The sequence below is a fragment of the Gymnogyps californianus genome, chromosome 9 (assembly GCF_018139145.2).
Source record: "Gymnogyps californianus isolate 813 chromosome 9, ASM1813914v2, whole genome shotgun sequence".
Classification (NCBI taxonomy): domain Eukaryota; kingdom Metazoa; phylum Chordata; class Aves; order Accipitriformes; family Cathartidae; genus Gymnogyps; species Gymnogyps californianus.
In genome coordinates, this window is record NC_059479.1 from 12,788,728 (window position 1) to 12,812,380 (window position 23,653).

At 48.7% G+C, this 23,653-nt stretch overlaps 1 protein-coding gene across 2 annotated transcripts in view; it reads right to left on the minus strand.

The window, feature by feature from the left end:
• The window catches only part of GABRA3 (gamma-aminobutyric acid type A receptor subunit alpha3), a 75,282-nt gene that overhangs the window by 42,512 nt on the left and 9,117 nt on the right, over positions 1–23,653 (minus strand). The window contains exons 2-3 of one of the 2 annotated variants that reach the window (XM_050901772.1): positions 23,094–23,222; positions 18,516–18,637 (exon numbers count right to left, since the gene is read on the minus strand). In XM_050901772.1, the coding sequence (XP_050757729.1) occupies positions 18,516–18,637; positions 23,094–23,182 (211 nt within the window). In that variant the 5' untranslated portion in view covers positions 23,183–23,222. Of the gene's footprint in view, positions 1–18,515; positions 18,638–23,093; positions 23,223–23,653 lie in introns of those variants that run through there. The other variant, XM_050901771.1, reaches the window with a different exon arrangement.

The window sequence follows — 23,653 nt, forward strand, 5'->3', positions numbered from 1 at the left end:
TCACCCACCACTGCTGCTCAAATCCCCTGGGACTGCCCGCGTTTGCTGTGTAGACAGTTCCCAAGTTGCTGCTCTGTGAGCCATGGTGATTAATCACTACCTTCCCTCTGGTGCGATGGCACATCAGTGTCTACAATTGCATGTCCTCCAGCCAGACTAGAGAGAAGTCATCAAATCTGTAAACACAGATACACACGTGGTATCGCTTCCAGCTGTGCTCTCTCTTCTTTCTCCCCCCAACTTGGATATTTCAACATAGGGAGAGCAAGAAGTTCAAAAGAATTTTAGGGGCTTGCTCAAGAGACAGCCGACAACAAAATAACTCACACATGATGAGAGAGATCAGCATAGTCTACAATTACATGTGCTTAATTTTTCAGCCCAGATGAAGTGAGATGATGCTTGTCAAATTCCTCAAAGAGACAGCTTGCTGCCCTGGCTCTCTTTCTTAGCAGGGTCAGGGGAGAGCTGATGCAATGAAGACATTTATTCCCTGTCTCACACAGCGTGCTGCATACGCAGCTTTCTAACACGGCTGCATCCAGTGTCCTCTGCAGGAACTAGACGCAGGACCATGAAGTGACCCAGTTACCACTTGAGCATGGCTTGTCTAGGATTTATGGCACACTGTAATGCCTAGATGGATGTCTAACTGCTAGGTGATCCCTGGGGCACAAGCCACCTGGGGCAAAAACTCCTTGGGTTACGTAGAGAAGATCAGCTCAGTTCTTGGAAGATAAATCCCTAAGCAGTCTCCAAATGCGCTACACATGTGCTCGTGGCTCTGACCCTGGTCTGAGCTCTCTTCACGCCTACGTAACACGTTGGCTACAGAGTTTGGATCAAGGCATAACTACTGCTGAAAGCAGAGGAGTCAGGCACACCTTGTTCCTCCTTGCTTCCATGTGAGCAGGGAGCCACTGCCCCAGCACAGCGCTGAGAGGCACACAGGGCATCTGCTTGTCTCTTTTGGGTGAGAAACTGCACTCCCTCCCTAGCACTTCCACGTGAATAATGGCACAGGGTAGGCCAGTTTTCTGGTCTGAACTCCCTGCACAGAGCATGCTCCACTGTGCCTTTGTCTCAACATGTGATGGATAAGGAGGCTCTAGGCGTACCTGGCACGGTCAGTAAGTCCATGTGTTGCTGTAGAAGGCACTATAGGGATTTTGCACCCTCCCATGCTGGAGAAAGGCATTTTCTCACATTTACCAGGAGTGGGGAATGCAGATTAGAGCTCTATCCAGCAGAATAGCCTAGGAGAGATGCTGCTCTACCAGTAGTGGAGGCAACAAACCCTGCTTTCCCGCAGATCAGCTTTTCCTGCCTGTTTTTCTGATGCGTAACACCAGTTGATCCCATCCGGTTACCTCTCCCTACTTTGGGTCTTTTTCCACTCAGCTGCATAATTCCACAAATCTTGCAGGGATTTAAAATCTCTGAGATTCTACCTTTCTGTCAGGTTTTGTTCAGATCAGCCAACAGGCTCAAAAGCTTTTAGAAGACAAAAGGCAGAAAGAAGGATGCGATTAGCCTTACTCCATTAGGAGCTCAGGCAAAAAACTACCGCAAGACTCAACAGAACTGTGCATTTGGCTCATGTAGTTTGATTTAGCTTTCCCTCATTGCCCCGTGCAGGCATGCACACGCACGTATTCTTATTACTGCATTAAGTGACATAAAATACACATCCAGAGGTTAGAATCAGGATGTGGTGCAAGTTATTGATAAAGTCCAGGCGGAATAGAAGAAAGAGTCAGATAGACGAGAGAGTCAGAAGCAGCAACTGCTAGAGGATATGCAGTCATGGAGGCTTTACACACACCCCTCATTCTCACACATACAGACTACAAACAGAGACTACAAATTAGTTGCGCTATTTTTGCTACAGACAGAAAAGACAGAACGAACAAAGCTACTGTAGTTACTATTTTAGGGACTTAGGACACCCTCAGATGCTATGAAGACAGAGGAGGAATATGTACATACGAGCATGCTTTTAGAGGTTCTACAGTGCTTTGAGACCCTGCGGTAATGGAACAGAGATGCTACATAAACATGTTTGTTATATATTATAAATACAATGAGAAAATGTGTGAATATAAATTAGCATGCATAATTTAACATATTCAGTATTAAAGTCTGTCCTTGATGGCTAAGCCAGAGGCGCTCGGGGAAGGGAATCCCTGCCGGTCCCAGTGGACAGGGGAAGAGCATTCAGACAACGCTGTGTTGTCAGCTGGTAAACGCGGCTGTGGCCTTAATGAAACCAAAGCCAGGAGAATTTTGCGGACCACAGTCCTGCAGGGTGCCTGCATGGCTGTACACACTGGAGGGAGCAATGAGATAAGGGCAAAAATGCCAGACTGGTACTTCAGCATTAGGCAAACCTCTCCACATTACCTGCAAAACACCTGTGTTTCATTTTGGGCCTGCCTTCCTGACCTCATCTTCAGTTAATTTCCCTCTTTAGGGGTCAATGATGATGTTCTTGTTGACCACACCAAGGGATCTTGGTGAATGGCACCCTCAGGGAAAGACTGCAGCAGGTCCCATGCCCCAGTACTGTGGCTGAAGTTGCACATACACGGGAGAGATAAGGCACCAGAACAAAGCAGCCACTGGGCTGCTGCCTTTGCTGTATCTCTTCACACGTGTATAACTCAGCTGGGAGAGTCAGTCATTAGATCAGGCTTATCCAGAACCTGTGTGGACACAGTGCACCTCTGAAGCTTCTCCACCAGGGAGCTTGCAGACTGGCCCCGGCAGGTTATCGCTTATTCCCTTTCCTAAAAACACTGAACCTTTTGTTAACTCATTCTCAGCAAGTCTGTCTTTAACAGAAATCATCACCTCCCAACAGGCCACTCACATGCTTGAAGAGGAGCTGCAAAAACTTCAAATCAGTGCCAGTAAAATCCTTAGCATTTGTAAAGCAATTACTGAGCTCTGTAATTCATCAGAGCTCAAGGCAGATCCCCAGGAAAAAGATAAGCACAAGGGTGCAATACAAAACTGCTATTGCTAACCTGATAATTACTGATACATAGAAAACAACTGGAAAGATTGGAAAGCCAGAAAGCAAGCAGGGAAATGCAAGAAAAATCAAATGAGAGACACACTGCATTGCATTAATTTTATGTCATTGCAGAGGAAGAAAGAATAAACAAGATGTCTCAATCAAGTGCGTGAGGTTTGCAGGCTGAGCTCTGAGCTCCAACCCCACCACTGGTGCTAATCTGCACTATGGCACTGAGCATGCAATGCAGTTCTGCTGTGACTAAGTTTCCCCATCTGCCTTTTAGCCTCAGCACTGTCTTCCCATGCCTCTGGCTATATTTTGTTCCAGGTTCCTCTGCAGGCTGAGGATTGCCAGACCACATGACGGCCTGTAGTGTGCAAAAAACAAAAAAAAGAAAAAGGAAGTGGCTCCTGGGGCTTGCTGTATAGCTGAGAGGAAGAGTCCATTTAAATCTCAAGCCTGTCCCCTGAGGCCAACGCCAGGTACTGAGATGAAGATACAAGAAAACCATAGCAGGGAGCAACACAGTAATTTGCACTCTGGTTCCCAGATCTGTTAGCTCCTGGCTGGCATTTCCTTCAGCGGGAGAACTTAATCAGCTCCTACGACAGTGTGCCTCCAGTGACGCTTCTGGCATCCTTCACTACCACCCCCAGGTGTCCTGGTTTCGGCTGGGACAGAGTTAACTCTCTTCTTAGTAGCTGGTACAGTGCTGTGTTTTGGATTTAGTGTGAGAATAATGTTGATAACACGCTGATGTTTTAGTTGCTGCTAAGTAGCGCTTATCTTAAGCCAAGGACTTTTCAGTTTCCCATGCTCTGCCAGCAAGCAGGTGTGCAAGAAGCTGGGAGGGAGCATGGCCAGGGCAGCTGACCTGAACTAGCCAAAGGGGTATTCCATACCATGGAACGTCATGCCCAGTATATAAACAGGGGGGAGTTGGCTGGGAGGCGCGGATGGCAGCTCTGGCATCGGTCAGTAGGCGGTGAGCAATTGCATTGTGCATCACTGGTTTTGTTTTCCTCCCCCCCCTCCCTTTTTTTTGTTATATTCCTTTTCATTACTATTATTATTATTATAATATTTCATTATTATTGTTGTTAGTATTATATTTTACTTCAGTTATTAAACTGTTCTTATCTCAACCCACGAGTTCTGCCTTCTTTCCCGATTCTCCTCCCCATCCCACTGGCAGCGGGGCAGGGGGACGGGGAGTGAGGGAGTGGTTGCGTGGTGCTTGGCTGCTGACTGGGGTTAAACCATGACACCAGGGCAACGCAAACAAATGCTTTCCCTTCCTTATGCACCCCAATGTGTCTTTGCCTGTGTGACTGCAGAGCTGTGCGCAGAGCCAAGGTCTCCACCGAGCTGTCTCTCCCCCGTCATGCACGGGTCACTGGACTGCATGGCCACTGCTCATTTAGTTTGCAGCAATGCCAATACATTGTACAAATAAACTTATTTAATTCACATTGCCTTGCACTGGTCAGTTTAGCATTTCCTCTGGTGCTGGTGTCCTGTTGTACAGCACGGCAAGCTCTCCTTGCTGCCTGGGCCCACCTAGCTCCCTGTGTTACCTCTGCGCATGCTGCTGCCAACACACCAAGAAATGCATTAGACAGCACGGACTGCGAGTCCACTTCTGCCACGCAGAAATAACTCCTCCTGTGTTTGCTGTCCCAGACTTGCAAGGATAAACAGAGAGTCTTCAAAGCGCAAGATAAATCCCCAGCCACACACCGTGCCCCTCCATCACATCCCCTCACCTAGCTTCCCCATGCCTCCCAGGGAAGTCCCTGGCTGGCAAATGGGGCCAGCAAACCCCGGGAGCAGCAGGGTGATCCACATGCGGTGAGATGGGCTTATTTGTGCGCTTGTTTTATCCCCAAATGAGCAAAACCCTTTTAGAAGAAATTCTATCATGGCTCTAAATCTTCCCCTCCCCAGCACTGTTCAGTCACCAGCATTGTCTGTCCTGAAGACAGGAAGGCTTTTTATCACAGTTACTCACAAAAACTCGGCAACAAGTATCAAATTTTCAGTTCTGCCCACTACATGAATTACGATATGCTGCACAATACTCTGATACTCCCATCAGAGACAAGCAGAGGGCAGATGCCTCCAGATGTAATTTTTAATTTCCTTTGCTGGGGAGAATGTTTTCTTGTTTTAGCAATGTGCGTTCAAAGCGTTCCAGTTCCCATGGCAACTCTCTGCTTCCACTGGAGATGTCATTTTTCATGCCATCCCTTCAGAATTAGACATCTCCTAGCAGAAGTTTTGAAGAAATGTCTCTCTTAAATATATATTTATTAGAGACAGTGCCTGCGAGTGCATTTTATTGACACGTTTCTTAGGCAACTCACAGCCTACAGAGGAGAAAGCTGTCTCCAGAAATATGCTGGCTGCCAATCCGCCTTTTCTCAGCTTCTGTTTTCAACCAGAACGCTCCTCTCTTTTTCTGCCACATGCATATTAGCCAGCACCTGCTCCCTTTTTTTTTATTCCTTTCTGTTCCCATCACTCTCCCCCATGCCCAGTCTCGGCCCAGCTCCCTGGCAATGCAAGCGCAGCAGGGGAGTGCCCAACCAATTCAGCACACGCTGAAAGTATCTGCACCCATTCACTGCCTGCTGGCACAGGCGCTGCCTGGGGACCCCCTCTTCTCCTGCAGGCAGAGCGCCATCACAGGCCTCATTATACATTTGCATGCAGAGAAAACCCCAAAGTACTGCAAAATAGAGACCACTACAAGAGCTTCTCAGCCTCGGAGGGCAGCATCAGGAGCATCCACACCATCTCTGCCCCCAGCTGCTCTCCCTGTGCCATCTGGCCGTAGCCCACCGGGCACCACGTCCCCTCCGGGAAGGGGTGAGCGCATCAGAGCGCTGATCCGGCTCCCCAGCGCAGGGGCCTGTGCATGGGGCTCCCACACTGGCTGGGGGAAGGATTCATGCCCCAGGTCTTGGTTATCTAGTGCCACTCGGGCACCCCCATTGCAGCAGTTCACAGCCTTGCGGTACCTCTCTAGGCTCCATGGGTGTGGAGCCGAGGAATGCTGAGACGAACCTGCCTCCCAGCCTAACACGCTGCCTTCCCTGCCGCACGAAGGCCCACCTCCGCTCTCACGCAGTCCTCGCCTAACCATCACACCCGAAAAACGTACGCCTCTGGCTCAGAAACCCCCCACAGAGAAACTCAGATGCAACATCCCACTCACAGCAGCTTCCAAAGATTTTTCGCAAGACCCCCGGGGAGAGTTTCTATTTCAGGCTGTGCAGGCAGCCCCCAGCCCCGCTGCCCTCCAGGGGCAGGGAGGCCCCCTCACCCCACAGGGATTTCCAGGCTCCCCGGCTCAGCGGGGCCCCGGGTACCGCAGCGCCCGTGACCCTCACTTGCACCATGCTCAGCATCTCCCACCTGAGCTCCTGACAGCTCATTGGAAAAAGGCGGCACCAGCCCTGGCGGGGTCCCGGTGGGAAACTGCGCTAGAGCTCTCTAATAGAGCTGTAACATTACAGCTTCAAATTGCCTTCCTTCAGGAGACAAATCCAAGCAGGTAAATTGGTAGGAGCTGAGCGGATCTGGAGGCTGACGGAGCTAATCCCAGGCATGTTTAAATGCAAAGGCCCAGGGAGCCTCACTCAAACCCGACATGATCGCTGAAGCTCACTGCTGTACTTCATTCTCAGGTGCAGCCTGCTTGGAGGGGTGTGAAAAGCAGAGGAAAAGGCAGAGCACTGGGAGCAAAAGCCACACACCAGCTTCAAGGTCAGGACATCAGCCCTCAGCAAAACCATGCACCAGCCAAACAGCAGCCAAACAGCAGCTCCTGTTCACCCCATTGTGGAAACCACATGGATAAACATCGCTGTTGTCCCTCAGAGAAGTTTAGAAACATTTTCTTAGCCCAGCCTCCAGCAGGGACACACGGGCTCAGGGGACACTTCTTGCTGACTCCAGACTTCATATTAATTGTATCGTCCCACCAGCCATTAATCAAACGTCTTCCACTGGCATTTTTATTGAAAATCAATTTAATAAAGTAGGTGGGAGTCCACATGCTTCCATAACATCAGATAAATATTCATGGGGGCTTGTGCTGCTTTAGCTAAATGAGTTTTTTAAATTTAACTGGTGCAATTTCCTTGTTCCTTAATATATAGCTTGGCTTGCCCTTGTTCAGGAATTGAGACAAGGTGGGAGTCAGCCCTGCACTGGCTCGCTCTCAAGCGCACCAAAGAACAATCCTTTGCTATCAAGCCAACACCTTTTGGCAGGGATATTGTCATCCGTAATTGGAAATATCGGTCTGCTGGGGTCAGTGTCACCTGGTGTGAATCCCCAGAGCCAAGGCTGAATTCAGAAGGGCCATTTGGAGTTGAAAACTCATTTCCAACCACTAAGAGCATGGCCACCATTTCTACCTCTGCGGGTGTGCCATTTGATTTCCGCTTTTTTCTCCCTGTTTAAACAGCTATTGTGCTCCAGCAGCAAAAGCTAATGAAAGCCGTCAGAAAACACATTCCCCTGATGCTTATTGAAGGATGTTAAAAGGCTTCCAGCTACCAAAATATACAACACACCAGTGAAAGTACCAAAACACACCCATACAAAGCTTCAAAATTTGTGGGGCGCATGAGTCCTAGGACAAGGGATGAGCACCAAGCTCACCCTCACTGAGACAACCTCCATCTGCAGCCCTGGCTGTGAGCATCTGCCCTGGGGAGGGCAGGTTAACCCCTCACTCCTCGAGGAGGCTGCAGAGCAGCCGTGACTGAGGCTCCTTACTGCAATCCTCCTTCTCAAAGGCAGTTATTAGAGTCCAGATGGAAGAAAGGAAAAATCTGACACATTGATCAAATTTAGTAGAAAGGCAGGATTCAGACAGTCTATCAGTGAGAGATTTTAGTGTCTAACAGCTTCTTTGTTAACTGGAGCAGTGAGGAGCTGCAGCTTCCAAAAAGCAGCAATGCAGGGCAATTCAACCACTGCCAGGACTCTTGTCATGTTATCCTAGTGATACCCTTCTCTTGAAAGGCAGTGCTTTAGAAATCAAGCGCATCATCATTTTGCCTTTGTTATTAACGCAAACTGACTTGTTTTCATCGTTACAGCCTCGACCTAATTCCCTGTGCACACGCTCCCTACAGCAGCTCAGATCTCCGGACAGGATTTGCTTTCCCTGTGCTTTAATGACATGAAGGTTGTGACTAGCCCTGAAGACACACACAGATAGCCCAAACCCAGGAATAGGGTGCAAACAGCCCTCCCTGTCCCGTGCACTTCCGCACATGAGCTACTGAGGGTCATATTTCCTATGCCCTGGCTGCAGGGTGGAGGTGGTGTGAAGACAAATGGAGTCCATGAAGTGCCACCATAATGATTTTCCCCTCGTGCCCAGCAGCTACCGATGCAGCAGAGGTGGGCAATGCCCACTTTCTGATGCCACGAGATAGTCTAGTCACTCAGTTCCTCCCAAAACACAGCATTGGCTGCAGGAACAGTTCTCCTGCAAGCCTCTGAGCCTACTGATTTCTCCGATTTCCCCCCTGTTAAGATAGCAGTCCTGTTTCTGAGAGATCACCCTTGCTGGAGACAAACTGCCTGTCAGCAAACAGCATTAAATACAGGGTATCATATTTGACAGATAATGGCATGCTTTTAGTCTTTTCTCTCTTGGATGCAGGTCACACAACTAACGTCATCTCCAAACGCTGAAATCCTAGATGTGAAAAGGTAAAGCTTAATTGCCTTGAACAGCAACTCTTGTATTGACTCCAACATAAGGCCCATAAATATTAATTCAGCTATATTTAGCCCCTTTCAATTATACATACAAAATTAAACATCTTTCTGGGAACAAATCAGTCCAGATAGAGTTTGGGTTTTTTTCTTTTTCCCTTTTTAATGCATTCTGCATCAAAATAATAATAATTCTAATAGAGCTAAGGCTTTTTAAAAAAAAGAACAGTGGATGGAGGCAGAGGCTTAAAGGTACTTTCATCTGGCTCAACCAACGTGCTCCACAGGTATTCAGAGGAACTTGCACACTCCTAACCTCACCCCTGCCCCACCTGGTTTCCCTCTTATTTGTTAGATTCAGTCCCTTTTCTGTCTGGCAGCAAACTGGGACCCACTGAAGGTGTGTGCACAGAGCGGGGTACATGGGGGAACCAGCTCAGCCTGGGACCTCGGGGTCCTGGCATCACCGCTGGGAGGGGGATGCTCGAGGAGGGACTCCTGCCCAGCCGGAGAAGAGAGGTCCCATCTGCAGCATGGCCATGCCCACACAATGCCTTCTGCAGTTAAAGACCCTCTCTTTTGTATAAAAATCACATCCACTTTCCTGATTTGCAAATTAATTATACATCGCTTTTCTTGCCAAAGTGGACTTAATGGTATTAATGTTATATGACAAAGAGAAGCTATCAGAAAGCTTCTCTCATAATGATGGCTAGATTGATCAGGAAAGAAGAAAGGAGATGTCATGCTTTTGTTCTTTAACCCTTCCTCACGCAAGCAGACAGGGCCCTTTTCTAGGAAAAGGCTTTTTCAAATTCTCAGGCGAGACCAGGTGCATCTCTCCAAAGGGAAGAGCTCTAATCTTTCAAGCACAAAAGCCTGTAATTCAATTCCCACATGTGCATAGACCCTTTACAGAAAACACAACTTGTGAAAAGAAGAGTTTGCACCTTCATTTTTTGCAAGACAGTGGCCTTAACTGGCTAAAGTGACATTCACAGCTCCACAGGAAACATGTCTTCAGGTGAGTAAGTAGAAATGCAAGACTGCAAAAATCCGATCTGGCCTGTATGGATACAAGACTGTATGGATTCTTGTCTTCCTCGACAAGAATTCAGATTGGTGCAGTAAGCCTCGTACAGAGCCTCTGCCACCTTCCCCTTTGCAAATTGCTGTGGTTTTGGGGGTTTTTTTATGGTCATCAGATCCTTTCCTTGATAAAGTTTCTTGTATCAGAACTGATCCTTCCAAAAAAGAGCCATCTGAAATGACTTTTGTAAGGTTGAAATAGTGTCTTGAATTTTCAGACACAATTTGTTTCACTCCAGTCATGAATCATTCCATCCACTGATTCAGTCTGAACTTTGTCATCAATAGGATTTTCCAGCAGGTTGGGGGGGGGGGAAATCATATGCTTTTTCCATGCCTGTTGTTCTCATCACTTTGGTTTGAATTATGTTCTTCCAGAAGGTAAAGGGAACGGGATGTCCTTTTCTCACAATGCGAATTACAGATTAAAAACTCTCTCTAGGCTACACTCTATGCTTACAATTGCCAGTACTCTACAAAGACTTTTTTTTTTTCTTTTAATAAACATTAGCCGTGTGTCCTTCAGAGGCAGATTTTTAAAGTGAGCTACAGGTTAGTACCCATAGACAAAGAAATCATTACACAAAATTCCTGCCCCACCAGACTCAGTGAGAGTTTTGCCATTTACTGCAACAGGGTGAGAATTTCACTCTGACTTTTAACAGTGTTTGGTTAAGGGACCCTGCACGGTTTAGCCTCATAGTCTTGCAGCAACTCACTCCCCAAAGCCCCATGTATGTTCCAGAGCCTCACGAACACTCCAATATTTTTATTTAATCAAACAATAACCTTTAAATAAATGAAACGGCATTAACAAGCTAACAGATCTGAATCAGCAGCATTAATCCCCCCACTGCAGGGGGCCCAGGTAGATGTGATTTGATTGCTTCTTCCAGATGGAATCAGGCTGAAATTCACCACCACCAAGATCAATGACTTTGCCTCATCAGACCTAATCAGTGCCTCTGTATAGGTACACAAACTGCTGCAAACATTTTATCCTCTAGCTCAACGAATAAAATAACTGCTGTTTCCTCAATATTTGACCAGTTGTTTCACCACCAGCTTCCCAGAATAAACCAATTAAAGGTGTTTTTAAACTCTATAATACCTAATGAAAAAAAAAAATCTTATTTCACAATCCATATCAAAGACACATTATAAATCCTTTACGTGGGACTAAACGAATGGAAATTCTAATAAATGAGTAGCTGCCATAGTTCAACAGATCAATAAAGACATCCTTGCAAGCAGTTTATAGCCATCTATAACATCATCTACTAATGTTCTTAAAACCATCTAACACATGTTCAACATGCTTAAACATCAGTTACCCCCTTCCAAAGTCATTATAAACAAATAGCGTCATCCTGTCTCCAACACGCACCCACCAGCTTCCCCTCGGGCAGTGATCAGCTGCCTAACATTCACACTGGTTCACTGCAGGTGTCTGATCTAGCATTGAAGCTCTGAGATGTTACTCCAGTACAAATTACTGGGGCAAAAATTCCTCCAAATGGATTCACTTTCCTAGAAAAATTTCTCACCCTTTGGGAAAAATCTTACTTCTTGCCTACATGCGTGGATATATGGAGGGGTTAGCACCTTGGGGCAGACTCCTCATTGGAACCACACACAGCAAATGAAGGCATCATCTAAAAAAAGGCATCCAAAGTAGCATGAGAAACACTTTCCCCTCCGCAACCCCGGCAGCCTGGGGGCTTGGTTGCGGCCCCTCTGGAGAGCCCAGGAGCATGCAGCCCAAGGACAGCCTCGTTGCTGGTGATTGACTTTGGCCATGGCTGCCCCATGGAGAGGGTGGCTGGGCAGGGACCTGCCGTGGTGGTCCACTCCCTCCCACAGCACTGCAGGGGCACAGGCAGCTGTGAGATGCCCCCAAAGGACCCGGTGCTGACCTGAAGCCCAGGTGTCATTTCACACCAAAAGCTATGAATCTCTTTTCAAAATGGGTTTCTGACCCCTCCGGAGTGTTTGTGATATCCCTGAAGCTTTGATACAGGCTTGTTGCCCTAAGCAAATTCATAACTTATTTAAGAGAAGACTTTCACCCTTAGGCATAGCTGTCAAGCCCATATTCCTCATTTGCCTTCTGATGTGTGCATGCCTTTTCACACAGAGCTCCCTCTCCCTGTACGCCGTGGGTTTAAACAGCAGCACAACTGGGATTTCTGCATGAGAGACGAGAGCATTGGGGCTGTGCAAATCCATGGCAAAGCTGCCTTTGGAGAGCTTCACCCAAGGGGAAGACAACCTTTTTTTAATTTGTTCATAGATCTTAACTTCAGAAGTTTGACGAGACAGAGCAGGGTCCCGATTGCCCAGAAAGGTAAGCAGAAGAAAATGCTGTTCAGGCAATGCCTCAGCTTCAAATTAAAACTCATCAAGGAATCTCAGACAAAGACAAAAATCTGAGATAAGACATGGATTTTTTCTAAGAAAGGATCAAATTCCTCCCTGGAGTAATCACTACAAGGCATGAAGTCAGATCAGAGAGAAGAGATGAGAAGTTGAGAGAGGTGGAACATTAAGACAGAAAACCAGATTAAACACAGTCCTGAAACCCTGGAAATCACAACAAACCACAATGGACCACTGGGTTTGTCATCTAATGTTTCTCTTGCACAAACAGTAGATCTAGATAATGTTTATGACAAACTGCAGGCAACTTCATCACGCACAGGTGAAAAAACTGCAGAAGAGCTCAACGTCAGAATGAGTCCGGCCTCCCTGGGCACCTGGGGACCAGCTCTGCTGCAACAGGGAGTGGGACACACTGCAGTGGGACTCTGCCACCACTGCTCAGGTGTCCCCACAGCAACAGGCCGTGCCTGATGCTTCTGCTGAGGGACCAAGAACAGACCTGCCTCCACCCCTCTGCCCACCACCGAGCAGCCAAAAGCTGGGCTGCTGCACGCTGCGAATTTACATGCACCTAAACAGCTTGCGAGGGTCCCTTCCCCAGGGCTTTGCAACCTATCCGCAGAAGAAAAGGACAATTTTAACAACATTTCATCCAGATTTTAGGAAATAAAAGTTCTCTAAACTTCAATCTGGACAATTTCACAATTTCTACTACTATTATAGGTTACTCTCACTGCAAACACATTTCTTCTTAGATCTTGCCAGGCAAATAAGCCCTCACTGTTTCAGCCTGAAGAGCACCGTACTTTTGAGAGAAGGCAGTTCTATAATTAAATTATTCTGACTATTTCAGCCCCTCTGCCTTAACGCTCACATTATAACAGACAAGCCCTTACCTGCAGGAGGTCAGGACAAAATGACAGATGCACTGAGGTGTAACACACCAAGCATCTCACAGGAATGGCTCAACCTAAAAGGAGCTGCTTGAACCTAAGTCCAAAACCTCTTGGCCATCAGCACTTGAATCAGTGAAATACAGGTGGCAAAACAGGGACATAGATGTTTCTCGCTTGCTCAGAAGCCATCCTGCCAAACTATACTCTCATTAAAAAAGCAGGAAGAAACACTGCACCGCAGAAAGAAGAGACAAGAAAAACCCCAACCAAGGTGCACTTCACTTACAAAAGAATAAAGGGAATGCATCAGCAGGATAAATGTTAACAGGTGGCTACAGATCAAAACCATTAGCAGGGCAGAGCTGACATAGTAAGGCCAGATAAAAGGCACTGTAGGCCCACGTCGGGCATCCCTGATTTGAGTCCTATTGCAAGCAGCAGAGCCTGACCGCACCAAAACCTGCTTGAGCCCAAGGGCGTCTGTGCCGAGCCCAACGTGGGCAGGGAGATGCTGACACCAAGCTACAAAGAGCAACGCAGTGGAGATGAGGAAGAGGAGGCAGCCACGAGCCTGGGTCGCTTTCACTCTCTGGATATACCCAGTTGTGAAAGTACAAACTGGGGCTTCCCCTCTGCCTGGATGGGACCCACTTGCTGCCAACCCTGAGGACAAGGACTGGGAGGCATGCCCTGTCCCCAAGGTAGGAGAAACCAAAGGGGCCAAGTGCCTCGTTCTGCCTAGGGAATTGCATTGCTTTAATTGAGTTGTCTGTGTTTGCTGGTCCCAGTAAACCTCATGCTCTGAAAACTTCAGTAGGCTCCTAAACCTCAGGTGTCCAGAAGCACATCGTACAGACACAGACCAGCAGGATGCTCACCAGCCACTGCTCCCTCAGCGGGGCCGAGCCAGACATTTAGGGACTCCAGAGACACATGGTAGAAGCTTCAAGGAAATACCGTGAGTTACTGTGTAAGCGACACTGCATCCAGGAGGGATAACACTGATCGATCCTAGCCTAGCTGCTTAACATGGTACAAATTACTTTTTAATTGCAACTGGAGAAACTGGCTTATCTAGAAAGTTTTCAGCCAATCTTTTAGAAAACTGAACAGCCTACTCTCTCCTCTTCCTTGGGGCAAAATCTTTTACTCCTTGGCATCCCCTGGAAAAGGCCAACAGTTTTCTGGAGTGCAGGCTTCCCCCGACCACCCAACACAGAGACTTTGTCCACCACTGCTCCAGATGCCCTTTGGGTTCCTCATCCTTACACCAAATAGCACCTCAGATACACCCCCGGCCCCCGTGAAGCAGACAGTCTCTGGCTGAGCTGGAAGAAATCCCTACCCTGTTTTGGAAACAGCTACAGAAAGGCCCCACGTGCCTCCTCCCTGAGCAGTAAGGTGCTCCCTGATAGCTTTGTATTGCCAAAGCATGTTAAAAGGATTCTCAAGGCTGTAAAGAAGCAAAAGGCTGGGGCAAGACTGGAAACCTCCCCTCCTGCACCTCCCCAGGCATTCACGAGATGGTTGTGTTTTGGTTGCAGCACAACGGACCCAAACTTCATCAGCTAGGAAATAAGGCTGCAGGAGGTACAGCTGCACAGGGACCATCACTGAACCTCAAACGACCCAATCACTGCATCCCCTCTCATGGTAACTGTGCTGCACATCACACTGGCTGTGTAAAGATTGCAGAACTTCAATCACTCTTCACAGTAAGCAGCACAAGGATATACAGGGTATTTTTGTGCATCAGTCATTCTTGGAGGATCACTCATGGTCCCATCGCTCACATCCCACTCCTTGAGCATCCCTTCTTTTTGGGTATACAATGTCTCTCTGTCAGCCAGTTCTACCTCTTTCTCCTGGCCACATCTCCTCTGCCCTACTCTTGCAAGCAAGGGAAGCTCCAGGTTCAAAACTGAGGCCTCTCCGCGTGCCAGCTCTGCAGGGAGCCCCAGCAAAGAGAATTTGAGAGCTATAAATAGATGCCCCTCACCGCAGCCCCTGTGGGGCTGAGCAGAGGATCTGCATGACTGCACAGCTCCAGACCAGGAGTGGAGGCCAGCACTGCCCACAGAAACTCTCTCAGTGGGAGATTTTCTTATCCTACAAGGTTGGCCATGACAACAGATGTCTTCATCCCCTCAGGGGTTTTTTCCCTTTCTGGGAACATCCATTTCTGTTCCTCTTCTGACTTAATAACCAATCTGCCCTGTGTTTTCCTGGGGGAAACACAGGTCATCTACTGACAGTTCCTTCCTCTCCTCCCCTACTCTGAGTCCTATAATATGATCTATTTATGCAGCTACTCCTTCCCCAAGCCCAGACTGTATTTCAGTGGTCATGGGGCCAAATAAAAGACTCAGCTCTGTCCCTAAGAGCAAGCCAGCCTCAGTTCACCTGGCAGAAACAGGGAGAAACCTCTTACCAGCCACAGAAGACTTCTCTGTCACACCAATGGTCGTGTCCCCAGTGCTACAGGGCGTTCCTACAGAAGGAGGGGTCTGACAGCCACCTCCCCCCCCCACCTTTCCTCTTCTAAGCTAGCCTGGAGTATGCTCACAAACCTCTACTTGCCGTCAAGACTGCAAAGACTCCTTCGCTAGAGAGGATGTCCTGAGCCACCTTCTGGGGGCAGGAGCAGCAGCAAGGCAGAGGACCACCCTTGCCTGGAGCCTGGCTCTGCAGTGCCGGGCATTCCCGAGCCGCCTCAGCACTGGTTTGCTTCAGTTTGTGTCTGCAGCATCCTGGTAGGAAGAGGAGCTCTGGCATGGGAGCTATTAGAGTGGGTGGCAGCAGATGGTGAAAACAGAGGGGATAAGAAAATAAATACAAAGAGGCTATCTTGAGGGGAGAAGTCACCACATCAACAATCTGTTGCTTACACAGTCTCTTTTCCCAAAGCCTAAACAAACATTGCTCGGTTCCTGGTGCACAAGGAAACGGCTCTGCTGAACGCAGCGGACAGGCACCCAGGCACATGCAGCACCACACAGCCCCGAGAGGTGCCGCAGCCCTGCACCCCGCTCAGCCCTTCGTATCCCAACCTAGTGTTTTCAGGGGGATCTGTCTCATACAGAGCAAGGAAACCAAGGCCAAGAAGGGAGCCTGAGTGTCCTATTTCCCGGTTACCCACAATTTAGGCCAGTCCGTCTTTCCATTAGCCTGCGCGTGGGCACAATACCACCATGTCTGCCCTTTCCACAGACACCAAAGCAGGACTGCATGGTGCTAATGGATGGTCTTGCCGGACATCTTCAGAAAAGCAAGTGGAAGATATTCCCGAGGGAAACGGGGAGAACCAGTGCTGGGTCTACAGGGACTGCCCAGTGCTGTCTCACAGGAAAACTAACGTACCTTGTAAGACACTGAATCACCCAGCAGCACAGCTGCTAATTTGAAGCAAAGCAATCCCTTTCACAGATCTCACATAACTGTGGACAGCAGGAGCCCATCTCTTGCTGACTATCACCCCAGGCTATTTGATTAACCCCTAAGTCTGCAGTCTGCAGCAGGACCATTTTTGCTTCTCTGGCCACCAGTGGCAGTGGGAAAGGTCTTTCCCTCTAATGCTCTTCCTGATAGCAGCCCTGACAGACCTCCAAGGAATAAAAGCCCAGACTTGGGGAAAACAGTCCCAGCTAAAAGTGGGGAGAGCCTGGCTCACCAGGCTGCCCCATACACACACACACTTAGGACAAGTCATTGCCAGCCAAGAGCACCTAAAACCTGTAGCCCTTGTCAAAACCTCCCATCTGGGTCCCTGAGAGTGCTCCATGAGGGGAAACGAGAGGTGAAAGCAGTCTTTAAACATGCAACGTCTGGTTCAGGCAAAGGCAATTTATTATGTTAAGCACATTATTAAAGGATCTAAAGCAACAGAGCAGAGATGTTCCAAGAAAGGTTTTAACTTCCCCAGCAAGGGGCTCCTGGGAGTCCTCTTGCTAATACTTTGCACTGGGTTGTCTGCAACCGAGCCTACAGTGAACATAAATGCCCCCTCAGTCCCCTTTCAGAACTTGTTTCAGTTAAATCAATACAGCCATCGGGGAGACTTGAGAAGCAAAGCTATTAGTGGGACCGCAGTTAATTCTGGGGGAAAGAAACAAGCAACAAAAGCAATAAAGCTGATGGATGGCTTATGCAGACGCAGTAACCCTTTCCTATCTGGGTCCTGCAGCATGGCAGCCCATCAGAGGTGAGGATGCTCACCGGAGAAACCCTTCTTCCCCAGATTTTGCATGGTCTCTGCTTGGGATCAAAGTACTCCTGGACAACTGCAGGGCAGAGGGCCATGGCACAGAGGTGGACATGGGGCATGGAAGAGACAACGAGGCTCCTCTGAGGAATGGAGGGTGCAATTCCAGGCTAGCACTATATCAGTGGAGCCCCCATCAGCATGCAAGAGCTCAGCAAAGCTCGTTCCCAACCTCCATTGGCAGCGGGACCTTCAGGGAACGGGGGAGCACACGGTGACTCCAGCTTTGGGTGGGGATCGTCGTCCAGCAGCACACCTTTGCAGCTGAGCAGGAGGGCTCAGAGCAGCGCACGGACATCACCTCAGCGGCCCCTGTGGCACACAGTCGCCGGCACCTGAGAGGGGTCATCTTCTCTGCCACAGCAATGCCCCTTGGCAACAACGCACCAAGAAACCACACAGGCCCATGTCTCTCTCCTCACCAAGAAAGCTCACTTCTGTCTTCCCCACACATGTCCCCTTTGCTTCTGCCTCCTTACATCACACTAAATGTACGCCATAAGCATTGGGAGGGAGGGTGACTACCATGGTTTTGCTTTCTAAAGCACCTGAAACATCTGTAGGTGCTTGGAGAGAAACTCAGCAGCAGTAGCTATAATGGCAGCGGTGTTAAAAGCAGCTCAGGCAACAGCAGAGCTGGCTGACTGCCTGGTGCCCAGACCGGCACACAGAGAAGAGCTTGCCAGGTCACAGCTACATAAGAAATAACTGAGAAGATGTCAAGATAGAGGCTCTGTAGCAAAGCCCACTGACTAAAAAGCAGCACCAACGCGAGTTGAAGGTCCTGCAAACTGGTAGTATCATCATTTCTGAAACGGTAATGCCTATAAAAGTAGCAGAAATAAGTTTAATCATATTTGCTCCATCTACAGGCCTATCAATGTAATGTCACAGAAGACCACAGCAGTCAGAGACTTGCACCTCTCATCTCACAAAATATCAAAAAAAAAAAAAAAAAGATAGCACAGACTCAAAATAGGAAAACCAGCAACAGACCGACTCTGGCACTGAACCAGCCTCTCCTTCCAACAGCACCAGACTTATTAAAAAGTCATCTGGGCAGCCTCTCATTTCGAAAGCTACACAGCTGTGAAAAACATCATCTCTCCACCCCACTGACCTCCAAGTCCAGGTCTCAGGCGATTGTCGTATCCATCCAACAGCCTGTCCAGGATGCGGGTGAAAATGGTGATGTTATCTTTGCTGTCATCGACGACATCTGAAACATGCTTCTGAGAAAGCCTGGCACACAGGGGAAAAAGAGGGAAAAACATCATCAGAAGAGAAACCTACTCTTTACATGCTCTGAACAGTTACTGGAAATGAAGGAATGTTTGTTCATGCTCCAGCCTGTGCTGCAGTGGGCCCTGAACTGCAGGATGGTGCATGCCTGTTGATAAGGTGATGTTCTTGCAGGACTCCCCAACAGGGCATCTCGAATCAACTCCCCTCTGGCCTCTGCCACCGCAGCCCTCACCATGGAAGCTGAGGCATCCCTGCTGCCCCCTTCCCACCTTTCTATGCTCAGGGACATTGGCACCATGGGTAGGGGTTTAGGAGCCCTGTTTTTTCAGGGAGCCTTCCCCTGCCCCAGCATCCCTCGCCTGCCCCTAAGAAAGGGCATTTTATGAACAGAGGCTGTGGGAAACTCAGGTACTCAAGTGCCAGAATCTCCTTACAGGCAGCACGGAAGAAGTGATGCCAGTTATTTACCATATCGAGCCATTTCCAAGTTATCTGCTCCTGGGAAGAGGGAAGGGAGGCAGAAAAGTAGGAATTCAGTAAAGCAGGCTTGAAGCCTGAGTCCATCATTAAAACTCTTCGTGAACCATTTCTGCGGTTTGTTGAACTTCCCCTGTTTATAAAATCAAATGAGTTTTCACATTCCTATCTCTGCTCAACTCAAGAAGCCTGGAAGTCCCCAAATAAGATGATTTCCTCGGGGCATTTTCTGCCCCAGGTGGAATAAAATAAGTGGTAAATTTCTCAAACAAAGCTCATCTCACCAAACAAAATCTTCAATGCAGTTTTGCAAGCCCAAGGTGCTCAAATGATACATTTGCATTTTGCAACCATAACAGTCTCCCTTTCAATCAACAGAAAAGGAGCCTGCGAATCCTTCTGAAACTGGCTGTCTCTAAAAGAGACTTCAGACAACACAGAGTGCCAGTGCTGTGGCTCCAAGCACAGCTTTCCCCAGCAGAAATAACTGTTAGGACCAAAACAAATGGAAAGGCAGAAGATTAAGTAACAGAAAACCAAAAGAAAAATCTATAGAGATGCAGAGATTGCAAGGAAGATGGAAGAGGAAATAAAAGAGACACAAATGAGGCCAAAAAAAGATTAAGAGGCACAGACAGGCAGTGGGATGGCTGAGGAAGCCCAGCCAGGCAGGGGGAGAAAAGGCTGCTGGAGCGGAGGGATCCTCAGCAGCGGCACCAGGAGCCCCTCGGGAGCAGGGCAGCCCCGACTGGCAAATCAGCCCCGTACCACTAACTGGAGAGATAAGTGACTGGGGAGCACTGCCAGATGAAGACCACGAATGCAGCAAACTAGAGAGACACTGGTGGTGCAAGATGTGGGTGCCATTACCAGGGAGGGCACCTACGACCCTCTGAAGCAGGGTCCCACTCCCCACAGCCAGGGGAAGAGAAGCCCCTAAATTGTTGCTTTCTAACACTTCTGCCCCTTTCCTTCTCCTCCCCAGCCTCATTTTCTCTTGCTCCAGTTGATGTGTGCAGCCACCGGTTTAAGCATGCATCAGGAAGTAATTGGGGGGGGAAAAACCAAAAGAGGAATATCATTTAAGGAGTTCAAAGCTTAATCCTGCTGCATCCCATCTGGTTAGACTAGTTACCCCTGACCCTACTGGTCCATTTGTAAATACTCTGTGAAGGGTCAGTAAGGTGACAAGTAGCAGAGCTGGCTTGGAGTTTTCCACCAAAATGTTCTCCCAACAGAAAACCCAGCTTCTGTAAAATAAAAGAAGAGCAAAAGTATCTTCTAGCAAAAGAGGAAAAATTGAGAGCAGGGTATGGGTATTTTTAGAGTCAGGCTGAATCAATACTATTCAGCATGCTGCAGCTAATTGAAATATTCCATTTTGGGCAATTTTGACATTAATTTGCGTTGGCATCAATGACCAAACACTCCGGGAAATTGCATTTCAAGTGCTTGAGGTTTCTTTCTCCAGGGATCGGATCCCACCTCTCACAAGGCCGCTTAGCCTCTGGTTTTAGCAAACCAATACCTGCTATCATGGGAGAAGTGGTCAAGCCAGGAAGCTCAGCCTACAAGAGCCCAAGTGTAATAAAGTGCTTAAACTGCAGTTTATTACAAGTGTAATAAAGTGCTTAAACTGCAGTTCCCATAGGGTATGGGGGGGGTGAGGCATGGTTGGGAAAACATCTGTCCCAGTCCTAATGCAACCTGTCAGATTCGGAACATCAAAACTGCTGATATTACGAGCTGCACCACAGCCTTCAAGACTTCCCATTTGAATCAAAACACTGGTTTTGGCTTTTCATCTGGACTTTAAATATTTGAAATAGCTGAACTCCCTGCAGGTAGGTAGAATTTTGAGGAATTTAACAAATGCCTACTGTAATTAGTGAGGTTTCAATTGTACCAGCTTTCAATAGATGTCACGGTTAAAAGCAATCTGTACCAGTGTCTGCTGATGGGTATATAACCATCTATAACTTATGAATAGCTAGCATGCTCATGAAAGCTCATTCATTAATGTTTTATAAGCTATCTTTAAAAATTACCCGCAATATAAAGAGCGAGAGGACAGATTTTTGTGAAGCAACTCCTGGCGGAGGCTCAGCGGTGATGGGAAAAATGAGTTTACAAATTTCAAAGCCGTTTTACCTAGCCTGACATTTGAGGTTTCGACTTCAATGTGAGCAGCGTGGGATTCACTCAGGAGGCACTGAGAAAAGAGCAGCACAGGCAGGGCGAGGGAAAGGTGCAGGCGGGGGAGAGCCAGCAGCACCTCTGCCTGGCACCTGATTTGGGCTAATTCTCTGGTCCAGCTGAGGTCTGGGCTGGCTCACCTAACCTTAACATAAAGCTAAAGCTGCCCTTTAGCAAGGCGTAAAAACAGGCCTCATTTAGCTCTCTCAAAGCCCAGTGAAGAACTCTAAGGAACTGCAAAGAGGTATGGGGATCATGGTTTTAAAATAATTAAAAGCCTTTAGGCAGGGAAGACAGAGGTTTACAGCAAATTTAATTAGGATAGGCTTGAGGAAAAGTCATTACCTCGGCACCCGTCCCTGTGCGCATGCTCTCTGGAGAGCTGGCTGCCACATCGGCACACTAACCTCCAGACAAGGGTCCCCTCGTATGCAATTTAGGAAACAAATCCTCCCGCGGACCGGAGCAATACCCACATGGCAGGCAGCGAGGGAGCAGTGGCAGCAGCATCAGTGAATATGTGATGCAAAGCAAAAGGGCAATGCTGGGGAAGGCAGAGGCAGGGCTGCAGGCACAGGGGCTGCTGACACCCCCCCCGCAGCTGGCATGGGGATGGGGACCCAGCCCCAGTGGGCTGGACGAGAAGGCCAGAGGCCAATGCCGGGGGCTGCCTGTGCCTATGCAGGCAGGCAGGGGCACGCAGTCGTATGTCAACACGAGGGTTGGCATCTACATGTCAAGGCATGCTCGGGATGCATTTGCTTATGCAAAGTTAGATCCAAGCAGGTGAAGCAGCGTGGGCAGGACAGGGTAGGAGCATGCAGCTGGGCAAACAGCTGCACACAGAGGGGTGCATGGGTGAAGTAGGAGTGGCAGCACTGACATTTTTTCATGCATGAAAATCCTTGATCGCTGCTGGACGTGTAACTCCGCAGACAGCATTTCAGGTCCGTACCTGGCACTCTAAAGGCTTTTCTAAATTTTTTATAGAAGTCATGTATTATTTGCATTTCTCTCTCTCTGTGCAGAGCTCCTCCCTCCCCACGGCTGGCAGGCTGTGCTGGGGGTGTCTCTGCCTCCCTTCCTCGAAGGGCTCTCCGAGCTCACCAAGCCTCAGCAGAGGCTCAGCAGAGGAGCGCTGCAGAGTCTGTCATGGACTAACAGGCTTTCGTCTTCTCCCGACAGCTCCCAGAGGCTAGGAAGGCGAGGCTGGTGGCAGCACTCTCTGTGCCGGGACAGCTGGAGCCTGCACACCCAGGGACACCAACCCAGGCAGAGGGCAAGCAGCACGCCCAGCCAGGGCTGGCCAGAGCCCCGCTGTGCTGTAGCAGATCAGGTGTGCTGCTCATGGGTCGTTATACCATAGACAGCCAAACAGCTGAAGCAGTTTAGTTTTCTTTTCTTTAAAAGAGTATTAAAAAATTAAAGGCGAGGGGAGTCTCTCTTCCAGGTTAAAACTCATCCAAGCCAAGTCCTTGCCCAGAGTGAATTGTGCAGAGGCCAAATCTGAAAACTGGTTTTGTTGCAAAAAATGCTGACAACTGTCCTTAGTGAGAGCACCTCAAATAATGCTAATGTAATAAGTCAGCTCAGCCTCGAGGGAATGAACAGTCCCCAGGTGAAAGGCATGGGGACAGGGACAAGGGGAGGGTCAAACACAGCAGAGACACTTTTTAGTGCTTTACCCTGGACTACTTCACACAGGTACTGGCCCCAGGATGTTTAAGCACAGCAAGAGGACTGCAGCCTTGGCCAACAGCCTCAGCGCTCATCACCTTACCCAGCATCAGCAGGGAGAGCCAAAACCAGGACTAGGACTCCAAGGCTAACAAGAGAGAGCGACCCCGTTCCTGGGAGCCTCAGCGCCATGGTGTCAGCACGCAGCGACCAGCAAGCAAGCCTCCAAAACCTGCCAGGGTGGGCACAGAGGGGAAGGAGAGAAGAGGAAAGAGATTTTATTTACTAGGAGGAAAGCAGTCTGCTTAGTTCAGTTTTTCCCAGCAGTTCATCCATGTTAGCCAGCAGTCAGTATTTCTGGGGTCCGGTATTTGAAGTCCCAGAGACCCCCCAGCGACCAAAGGCAGCAGCATCCCCTGCAGAACTGCTGCCCCTGAGGAAGTCGCAGCATGGGGTCAGAGACAAGCATGTACATACACATAGAAACCCTCACCCCATCTTCACAGCACATCCAGCAGCTCCCCAGGTGCTTCAGCACCTGGCAGCAAGTGCATCGCTCCACTTCCAAAATGATCGCACTGGTTCTTCTTCCACCCATCACTTCCTCATCACCCCATACGCTCAGTCACCGCCTTCCCCTTGCAGCGGTTCCCAGCTCCCCTG